A 10,937-nucleotide genomic window follows, 5' to 3' on the forward strand; every position below is an offset into this window, starting at 1 on the left:
GAATCCTCGCTATTCCGACGGCCTGGATATCCGGTAAAAACGCGGTATTATTGAATAGCCGATACGATTATCGAACTGGAACACCGTCGACGAAGCGACGAACGGTTAGATTTGGAGGATTCCGCGTTGACGGAAAACGCCGAGGAAGCAAGGGTCGAGAGAATCGACGAGAGTCAAAGTCCTCCGGCGATCGCGATCGAGTCTCTCGGTCGGAAAGATTCTGCCGAATCGGTATTTTCCAACATCCCGATCGAAGAGAACCGAGGCGCGATAGACCAGGCGGCGATGCAGTCTTCTCTTACGAGCATCGGCGGTTCAATTTTTTGTTCGCGGTCGCACGATCCTCGTTATCCGACTCGACTCCGTTCTCTTCTCGTTTCCGATTCTCGGTTTCGCGCGCACGATTTTCGACGAAGTAGCGTCGCAGGTGCGATCGTCGGGTTTCGCGAAGCGGACGATAGTTTTCGAACGACGAACGAAACGACGCTCGCTCGAGAGAGAGCGGGATCGAGTTCGAACCTTCTCCCTCTCTCGTTCGAAACCTCGCGCGCAGTTTCTCCTCCTCCTCCTCCTCCTCCTCCTTCTTCTTCTTCTTCGTCTTCGTCGTCGTCGTCGTCTCGTTCTTTCGGCCGCTCGGGTTCTCGCGTCGCCACCGCCGCCGCCTCCACCGGAGTATTCCACCATCTCGGCGAACATCTCCGTCGTAGCCACCACTCTCGGTCTACTACCGGTCACCTTTCCCCGCCAGGCCGCTCGTTCGTCCACCGTGGCCACTGGAAGCTCGTTATTCGACCGGCGCGCGGCCGACTCGGTGGTGGAAGTCGCAACGGAACTTTAGTGCAGCTTCGACGAGCAGCTGACGCGGAATAGTCGGCAGTCGGTGGTCGGACTTGCGCCGCGAACGCAGCGTATCGCTGCTACTCGAACGCTGTATTTCGATCGCGATCTACTCTCGCGTCGCGTATCGCGGCCACGTTTTCGAAAGCAGCCTCGCGGCCAGGACCAAGAACAACAGGCGCGCAGCGCGAACGCGAATACTGGACGAACCAAAGAAGGATAAGGAGAATCGAGGAAGAAACGGGGGACGCGTTTCGGACACGTCTCGGAGTTTCCCGCTCGTCAAATGAACGGAGCGCCGGCGTATCGCGAGCAAGAGAAAGTGGCCTCGTCGACGCGTCGGCGCGGAGAATCGCGGGTGCGAGTGCGTGGCGACCCGTCGACGAACTCGTCGACTCCGGTAAGTCGAATCGCGACCGATCTCTTTTCGCCCTTCGATAAATACGAAATACGCGCTATCGATCGCGCTCGAAGGACGAGCTCCGAACGAATAATCAATCTCCGTCGATCGACGAGAAAAGGAGGAGCGCGATCGATCGCGCGACGGATCGAAGACGGCGCGCGGTCGTCTGACAGCCGAGTACGCTTGACCAGATGTCGCCAGTATAGCCAGCGGCCTGTTTTGTCCCGCCGATCGCTCGAGACTAGCCGGCATCTCTCTTTTTCCCTCCTTTCTCTTCGCCGCTCCTTTTCTTTTCTCTTCTCTTTACCGTTCACTACTTATTCTCCGTACGCCTCGACTCGAACGCGTACGCGAGCCCTTCTCGTTTCACGCACCTGTCCCGTCGTCGTCATCGTCGTCGTCGTCGTCGTCTTAGTAGCAGCGTGCTTGCACGCGACAGCTCGTGCCACTTACTTCCACTTACTTCGAGCGAGCCAACCTCTCCGTAACCCGCCGGATCGTCGATCGCGTTCGCCTTCGAGCTCGCCTTTGTACCAGGATTCTCGATCTTCTCCGCGATCGCGGTTTCCCTCCGGACGATGGAGCGGTCTCGTTGCGTTGCGTTACGGTACGTTCGCGTTTTATCCGCGATAAACGAGCACAGCGACCGAAGCGCGCAAACATATTACATATATCGGTGTCGATGTCTGCTGCAGTGACGCGACTCGGGACGTTTCAAATTTGCTTTTCATTCTTACGTATCGACTAACAGTCGACTAAAAAGTTGCATTCGCTTTCTATTTCCCTCGGATAAAATCGTACATTTATTATAAATTTATACTTTTACAACGTCGCGTAATCTTCGAAGTTATTAAGGGCGTGATCGTCTTCGACGTCGAGCAAAGTTTTCTATCGAAAGCGTTTACGAGTCCTCGATAAACTTCCCCTAAACACCTAGTCGTCCGATAATCGATGATTTTTCGCGCGGGATCGCGTATTCCTCGAAAGCTGCGCAACAGAGCGGATCGCGGGCTTACTCCGGTAAACTCTCGTTCGTGCACGCGAGGTCGCAGTCTTCTCTCTTTCTTTTTTTCCTTCATCCTCATTCCGATCCTCTTCCCCTCTTTCTCCGTTACTCTTGCTCGGTCTCCGCTTCGTTCGCGTCTCTTTCCTCTCGTTCTTCGTCTCTCTCCGACGACTCGCGCTCGCCCCATCGAGTCGCGTTTCGTTCAGCATCGACAGCGTTTCTTTTCTCGGAATACTCGATCGCGCGCAGGAGAAATCGGCTGGACGAGCACTCTCGACCGCGCGCCGCGACGTTTGAACGCGTCCGCGTTTCCCGCTTTTTCGTTCGAACCTCGGCCGAGGTAAACCGCGTTTACGTAACGCGGTGAATCGAAACAATTTTTCCCGCGATTCCGAGTCGCGCGCGCCAAGAATGTCGCGAGACCGCGGCGTCATCGAGGCGAGCCTCGAATCGAGAAAGAAGCTCGGCGGCCGATCTTCGATAACGTTCAATTTCTCGGATGGCGTATTTTGCGCGAGTATCGTTGCTTGGGGTCACACCCCAAGCTTTATTCTCGTATCCGTGTTTTTTAATCGAGTTTCTTCGCTTACGCTTGCCACTCGAACAACAACAACACTCGCCGTTTTCTCCGCTGTTTATCGATGTATGCCGTACGATTAATCGGAGTAACGTTCCGCTTGTATTTATTCGTTGCTTACGAGAAAAGAGAAATCAGCAAGGACGAACGTATTCGTCGTAGACGTTCGTCGAAGAATACGTTCGCGTACGTGTACCATACGCGCTCCGTTGCGAGTTCACCCCTCGGTGTCGATCGTAAAATATTTATTCGTTGCGAGCATTTTATTCCGATAAGAAACTCTGTTCATTATAGAATTCGTTCGTTGTAAGGTCATTCATAATAGGATACCCACTGATAATTCTATGATAAAAAGTATTTTTTACGTCGGTATATCTATATTTCTGCTCATCGAAGCGTTGTTTTTGCAAGTTTCCGCATGTTCCTTGTAGCGATTCATAAACTCTTCCACGATATTTTTCCGCGAATTACATAGATTCGTATATTTGTATTATTCGTGTTACGGCATTTTAACACTCGCGTGACCTCGTACTTATCGTCGGATGCGTATCGTCGCGCGAAACTGCTGGATCGGTAACGCGCGTTGTTGGGAGCTGACAAGTTGCCAGTCGGGCAAGGGGCTCCTCCTTGCCGTTTAGTCGTTTTTACGCGTTCATTCAAGAAGGTTGATACGCCTCGAGTTCTCGGCCCCGAAATGTATCGTTTAGCCGGTTAGGTCGTATCGTGTTTACGCGTTAAGGGGCTCGACATCAGACTCGTTAGTTATAGTTTTCGTTAAGAGCGAGCCACGATTTCGAGGTGTTTGTTCCCGAATCGGAGATAAACGAGTAAAAGAAATAGGGTGATGTAGCGAGCGAAGAGGCGGAGGTCGATCGCGGAAAATTTTGCTCGACTTTCCCGGCTCGACGATCGACGTAGGTTTGGCCGCATTTTTGTCGTCGGTAGGAGAGGTCGCGTCGCGGCGCGTCGTTGCGCGATTACGGATTATATGCAAATCTCGTCGACCGATCGCCCCCGCTCGACGGCAGCTCGTTCGACGAGTCGCGATCGCTCCTCCGCCGCTTCGTCGCTCGTCTCTCGAATCCTTTTTCCGAACGCGCGTGCGATACTTGGCTCGATCCGATCGGTTGCGTAACGCGATACTCGGTACATCGCGGAAACGATTTCTCGCGAACGAAAACGCGACGAGCCTCGATTTTTCCCGAGGACGACGCGTCCGTTCTCGGAACGAGCGCGAACCGGCTGTTACGGATTTCCGAAGAAAGATTCCGTAGGTGGCGCGTGACTCGTGAAAATATACCAAGATCTAGCGCAAATATACTCGCCGACGGAAGGTTACGACAATAATCGTTCGACGGAGAGAGGGTTGGAGTCCGAGCAGGCCGCGAGCGTGCACCGCGAACCTCCAAATTCTCGTTGTCGCGATTTATCCTGATTTATCTCGACTTGTCTCGACTTGTCTCGACTTGACTTATCTCGATTTATGCCGAGAAAAACGCGAACGGACGCGCGGCTTCACCGATACTTTTGCTTTCTGTTTTCTAGTAAATCGTCGTCGTCGGCGGAGACGAAGCCGAAGCCACGGACGGAACGGTATCGGAGACGAACATGAAGTTTACGCGATCACCTTCGACGCCGTTGGCCCTAGCTCTGGCGTTGGCTTTGTTTTCGTCGCTCGGTCGTTGCGACGCTTCGGAAAGCATAATAGGTGAGTGTACACGAGCCGCGACGCGATCGATATCCGCACAGACTCGATTAGAGTATACGGCAATAAGGGGTTGTCGCGAGTTCGGCCGCGATAACGAAAGTCGACGAAACGAACGCGAGCCGCGTCACGCTCCATTTGCGACTTTTAAACGGTCTATTCTTAGTCCGTTTCCATTATCTGCCAGTCTATTTGCGCGGCGAGTCCAGTCGAATCTCTCGACCGGACGATTCGATGCGACGGAACAGGTCGTCGTTGCGATCTTGTCCCGAGCCTCTCCGTTCCTTTCCCTCTTCCCCCCGACTAAACTTCCCCTCGCGCCTAATTCTCCTCGCCTAATCGAAATAACCCATATAAAACGAACCGCGTCGAACGGTAAAACGGGGGCAACGAGAGAGAACGCTCTTTCTCGCACGCATTCCTGTGCACTTGGGAGAACAGAATTCGATTTGGCGACTCATCGGTACGCACGAGCGAGGCGAACCTCGCGAAAAGGGAAAAGGAGGGAGAGCGGAAAGAGGGGTCGCGAACAAGGGCCGTGAAACCGCGAACGGACGATAAAAACGGTGTCAGCGGCAGATTTTAAAGAAAGGTTACTTAAAGTGTGCAGGAATACGTGCGCGCGAGGCACCCGAGAGAGGGATGTCGACGATGGCTTCGCCGACCCGGCGACGGAGATCTCGTTTTCGATGGATCGCGCCTGGCGAAAGGCTGACCGAACGAATCTCTCGTAGATATTTGCCCTTCGGTGCGCGGCGATCGCGCGCCACGGGACCGATCGACCGTGCGCCCCGAGAACGGCGAAAATCTTTGATCACGTAAGTAACAGCAGCTTCCGATCGTTCTCGTTCCGTTTGCCCCGGGAGCCGCGAATCGCGTCCCTCGATCCAACGAACGCGACGCCTCGCGATCGCCGCACCATCGCCGCATCATCGCCCTTCTCGATCGAACCGTTATCGCTGCTCTCCTCTTTAACGGGCCGTTGCTCTTTCTCTCTCTGTTCGCAGGAAGCCGCGAAACATGCGACGTCGAGGGTGAAGACTTCACCGTGGACAAGATCCCGAACACCAGATGCTTCAATTGCTTGTGCAAGGTAAACGGAGAGGGCGGAAAATCGATTCGCTCGATAAACGTCGCGCGATTCTCCTTCCCTCTCTTACTCTCTTTCTCGGATTCTCTCCTCGACGAGAACACGACCGCAAAGGTCGCGACGCGTCGCGCTATCGAAACGACGATCGTTAACGCGACGTTCGCGGAACCGTTCGCGTTCTCGTTCTGTCCGGTTATTTCGCCAGAGGGATCGAGAAGGAACGATACGGCGAAGCGATCGTAAATCCTGGCAACGAACGGGAACTCGATCGACCTCGAGGACGTTCCGAGGCTCGTTTTCTTCGCTCCTTTCGATTTCGCTGGCGGGCAACGCGCGAACGGAAGCCTCCTTTCGCCTCCTTCACCGGCCCGTAATCGTCGTTATTTTCGAGAAAGACGCGCGCGCGACCTTCTCGCGTTCTCGCCGCGAGACCACCCGTGACCCTCGTTCAATTACTTTACGTAATTCGAACGCCAGATAAATCCCCGAAGGTTTAATTATAGAGCTCGCGATAAGAGGCGAGAGAAAATTACACCGCGGCGCGACTCGACGGATAGTCGGCCACGGCCGAGAGAGGAAATTTAGCGAAAAATTCGTCTCGCGCGAACCGCCGGAACGAACTCTTCTGCTTCTTCTACTTCTACTTCTGCTTCTTCTTACTCTTCTTGCTCGTCTCTTCTTTCTTCGCTTCTTCTCCTCCTTCGTTTCTTCTTCCTCCCTTTCGTTCTTCTTCCTCCTCTTTCTTCTTCTTCTTCTTCGCAGAACGGTTTCGTCGAATGCAGGAAACAGCAATGCCCTAGCATCGAAGGTTGCTACACGCTGCTGGAGCCGCGCGAGGACGAATGCTGCCACAGGTGCAAAGGTACGGGAGAATGGGAAACGAAACGGGACCTCGAACCAGTCCGTTCGACTAATCGTCCGAATCGCTCTAATTTCTTCGAGCTAGGGTCGCGAGAACGCGTTCGCGAGAGAAAGAGAGAGGGATGGTTGAAATGGAAGCGAGAGTGGGAGAGGGAGAGAGTGGATAAACGAGTGAGCGAGCGATTGACCGACTGCGAGAGGAAGAGAAAGAGACGGTTGCGAGCGTACGAAGAAGAGAGAGGAACGTTTCAGCGAGAGGAATGTCCGGGGCGGAGCATTGTTCGCGGGGCACAAAGGCGCTTCTGTTCGCCGATACGCCGATACGCCGATACGCCGATAAACCCGAGGAACTTCGGCATCGCCGCGATGCGTCCGAGACTGTTTACACCGGCACTCGTCCACGGACAGATGCTTCGCTCGCCCGCCAACTTCTTATCTCTTTCTCTATTAATTACGCGTCCTTATTCGACCGCGACGCTACGAATTTTCGCGCGTCGGCTTTCGAAAGAACTTGATCTCTTTCTCCCCCCCCCCCCCCCCTCTCTCTCTCTCTTTCCCTCTGCTCCTCTTTGCTGTTTGTCACGGCGCGACGCTCGGCGACGCTCAGCGACGACGTTCGTTTCGAATTCGAGCTCCGTTCGCGGTTATATCACCGGTACTTTTCCGTCCACGATTTCACCGCGCGAAATAATCGCGTCGCCTCGCGTCGCCTCGCGTCGCCTGGACCGACGAACACAATGTTTGCGACGATTCGAACGATGTGTCGAAAGGTTGCGCGCGGAACGGAGCGTATCACGAGTCGGAGACCGAATGGACCGAGGGAAACGACCCGTGCCGAATCTTCGTTTGCAAGGCCGGAGTGATCACCGAATCCCGGCTAAGATGTTACACGCCCTGCTCGAACCCGATCCCGGCAGCGCCCGGTCATTGCTGTCCCGTATGCCTGGGTAAGACCGTCGCGAACCGAATAGTTGATCGGAAGACACTCCGAAACGACACGATTCCTTCCTTTCGCAGGATGTCACGTGAACGGACAAATGGTGACCGCGGACAGGTCGGTGACGACCAGCGAGGATCCTTGCGTCACTTGCAGATGCAACGCGGGACGACTGACGTGCGCCAAGCAAGCTTGTCCGGTGTTGCACTGTCCAGCATCGAGGATCGTTCACGATCCTGGCGAGTGTTGTCCCCGTTGCAAAGGTACCGAGTCCACGTCAGATCGATTTACGTCGGAGAAGAAAACACGTCGCGATTCTCGTTGGCAGGTAGCGGCAGATACTTGTCTCCGCCGAAGGGCGCGTGCATGTTGGGGACGGCCGTCTACAATTCCGGAAATCAGTTCTACTTGGACCAGTGCACGCGATGCAGTTGCTCGAATTCGGCGGTCTCGTGCGCCCGAGAAACCTGCCCCGTGCACGACTGTCCCACCGAGCATCAGATCACGCTACCGGGTCGTTGCTGTCCGCAGTGTCCCGAGGTCGAGGAAGTACGACCGTCTTGCACGTACGCGGGCAAAACCTACGGGGCAAGTGTCTCTCTCGTTTCGTCGAGCCGAACGCCGACGTCGGGGTCGAACGATAAGATTTAAAGGTCGTTTTTTGCGCTAGGCAGGATGGCGAAACTTGGAAGCTAGACTCGTGCAAGGCATGCGCTTGCATGCAAGGTAAGGTACGATGCGCGATGCCGATGTGTCCGCCGTTGAATCTACCCTGCCCGCCGAACTCGAGGCTGGAGCATCCAGAGGGGCAGTGTTGTCCTCGTTGCGTGGAAAGTAATATCGTTCGCTCGTTAAGTGCACGACGTCGGGTATTGGTTCGTGCACGGTGATCCACCGACCGACGTATGTTCGTTCGGTTCTCGCTACACGAGATACGATTTTCACGTTCTACAGGCGACGGCGTGTGTACGGTGTTCGGGGACCCGCATTATCGCACGTTCGACGGAAAGTTTTACAGCTTCAAGGGAGCGTGCAAGTATCAGTTGGCCAGCGATTGTACCGGGCACACGTTCAGCGTCAGGGTGACCAACGACGCCAGGGCCAGCAGGTTCTCCGCTTGGACCAAGACGATCGCCATCAAGGTACGAACAGTAATCCTCTTCTCCGAGGCTCTTCGACTTACGAATTCTCTTTATTCGTGCTGGTTGCCGACGCTGATCGTAGGTGGGCGATCTAAAAGTGAATCTAGGACAAAAGATGCGCGTGAAGGTGAACGGAAAGAAGGTGGATGTGCCGTATCGCGTAGCCGATCGACTGGACGTGAACCGAACAGCGGACAGCGTGATCGTGAGCACGCGGATCGGAATCAAGGTTCTCTGGGACGGAATCAGCTTCCTCGAGGTATCGGCACCGACTTCGTACCGAGGTCGACTCTGCGGTCTCTGCGGCAATTTCAATTCTCTGCCGAAGGACGACTTCACTAATCGAAGGGGCCGACTGGTACAGGATCCTCAACCGTTCGGCCAGTCGTGGCTCGTCGGCGCGAAGAAAAGCTGCGCCAGGCCGAAACCGGCGGCCAACCTCGACCGGGCTAGACGTTGTCGCGGACGCAAGGATCATCGGTGAGCGAAACCTTCGTACCATCGACTCGCGCGGAAATACCGCAGTTAAACCGACTGTTTCCCCGTAGGTTGTGCAATCGACTGAGGTCGCAAATCTTCGACGCGTGTCACAAGAAGGTGAATCCGACGATGTACTACAAGGCTTGCCTGCAGGACATGTGCGAGTGTCCCAGCGAAAACTGCTACTGCGAGTCGTTTACGGCGTACGCGCACGAGTGCAAGAGACTGGGCATCCAGCTGCCCCATTGGCGGAAAGCGACCAGATGTCGAACCGGTTGGGACCAGGCTGCGCGCTCGTTGTCGCTCGCGCCGCTCGCGCCGCGTTTGCCTTGACCCCCACCGCCGTCGGAGCTTCGTCGATAACGTCTCGAATCGCCGAATCACCGTCGAATACCCGAATACGCGAACAGCCGATCGAACGCGACCTACCGTTCGGCGAATTATCTGCTAGTCACCGTTTCTCCAGAAAACGCACGTCGCGCGCGTCGATCGACCGAGTTTCGTTCGCGAACCTCCGACTGTCGACGATTAAGCGTGCCTGTCCGGAGACGACCCCGTTTTTTTCTTCCCTTTTCTCCTAGCGCGAACCTTTTCGAGCAAAGGACGATTCCGAAGCACCGTGCAGTATTTCGGCCGATGAGCAGGCTCGCGGCATACCGTCTACGTCCCCGGGGTGACCTCGCGCCAACGCGTATCTCTTTTCACCCCTGATACACCCCCGCCGACCTACGCGTAGATTTAAGCCGACCCGACGACCACTTTCTCCGTTCTCCTCTTCCAATTTTTTCTCTTCTCGCCTCTGACCTATACTCTCCCGCGTCCCCCGATCTTCTCTCTCCTTCGTCGCCGTTACTCGACCCTTTTCTCACTTCGATTTATCTTATCTAATAATATAAAATTGTACATAGCCCGAGCATAGACGCGTGCGTATGCATACGCGCGTACGCGTACGTATAAGTATACGGACAAAACCGACGTCGTTCCTCGAGAACGATCGCGAATATACCGCAAATAGTCCAAAGCCTTAGCTAATTCGTATCCGACCACGTTAGCGTAGAGATATTTCGGCTCCCGTCGAACAACGACGAAATAATAAATCAATTATATTCGTAAAATTTCTTCTCTTTCTTTATTTCCCTCGCTTCTCTTTAGATCTCTATATTTACTCCATAATATTAATAAACAACATTCTATATTTTTAAATATATTAAACCACAGCGGTGCAGAAACTACTTCTCGACGCGTCTTCGTCGCAACACCTCATTCCATATGAGCGAAACTTATTTACTAGAAACAATTCAAACGATACGACGAACTAACCAATTTCCTTTGAGAATATCGGTAATTCGTTTAGAAGTAATTCGTCAAAGTGTCTTGCATATTTTGAAAACTTCATATTTAATCCATTAAAAATTCTAATTTACGCGCGCTATCGGATACAACGCAATCGACCGTTCACGCGCGGAACTATGTGGAAAAATAATTGTATTTTTTCGAGAAACTGACCATTTTTCAGGCCTTTCGATGATTCTACATTGCTCTATGCGCGCGATAAAGTCAGAAAAATCGATTTAAGATGAATAAGAAGCTTTATATTCGAAAATAAAAAAAAGTGCATTTTATGGACCATAAAAAGTCTAGCCACCTAGCGGTGAAAGTTGGAACTAACGAAAAGTAAAATTACGATTTTCTCGAAAATGAGCGATTTTTCCGCAATTCTGACACGTGGAACGTGTTCTCCGGCCTCAAATTGATTAGAAAAATGCTATCATAATGAGCTAGAGCCATTAATAAAGAAAATAAAAAATATAGCGATTTATGGACCACAAAAATCGTAGCCACCTAGCGGTGAAAGTTGGAACTAGCAAAAAGTAAAATTACGATTTTCTCGAAAATGAG

At 53.4% G+C, this 10,937-nt stretch overlaps 1 protein-coding gene across 5 annotated transcripts; it reads left to right on the top strand.

The window, feature by feature from the left end:
* The first annotated feature begins 1,095 nt into the window (after nucleotides 1-1,095).
* cv-2 (crosveinless 2-secreting protein) lies at nucleotides 1,096-10,153 on the top strand. Of its 5 annotated transcripts, none has more exons than XM_012295828.2 (11): nucleotides 1,096-1,237; nucleotides 4,369-4,531; nucleotides 5,536-5,621; nucleotides 6,381-6,480; nucleotides 7,250-7,426; nucleotides 7,497-7,679; nucleotides 7,745-8,004; nucleotides 8,091-8,250; nucleotides 8,371-8,558; nucleotides 8,641-9,038; nucleotides 9,107-10,153. In XM_012295828.2, exons 2-11 carry the CDS (start codon nucleotides 4,432-4,434, stop codon nucleotides 9,369-9,371), a joined length of 1,917 nt encoding a protein of 638 aa, XP_012151218.1. In that variant the 5' UTR covers nucleotides 1,096-1,237; nucleotides 4,369-4,431; the 3' UTR covers nucleotides 9,372-10,153. The 5 variants fall into 5 exon arrangements, with proteins under 5 accessions (XP_012151218.1, XP_012151222.1, XP_076392936.1 ...); XM_076536821.1 differs by lacking the exon at nucleotides 1,096-1,237 and adding an exon at nucleotides 3,720-3,737; XM_012295833.2 differs by lacking the exons at nucleotides 1,096-1,237; nucleotides 6,381-6,480 and adding an exon at nucleotides 5,132-5,346 and having other exon boundaries at nucleotides 4,378-4,531.
* Nucleotides 10,154-10,937: the final 784 nt, after the last annotated feature.

This window comes from Megachile rotundata, chromosome 11 (genome assembly GCF_050947335.1).
Source record: "Megachile rotundata isolate GNS110a chromosome 11, iyMegRotu1, whole genome shotgun sequence".
Taxonomy (NCBI): domain Eukaryota; kingdom Metazoa; phylum Arthropoda; class Insecta; order Hymenoptera; family Megachilidae; genus Megachile; species Megachile rotundata.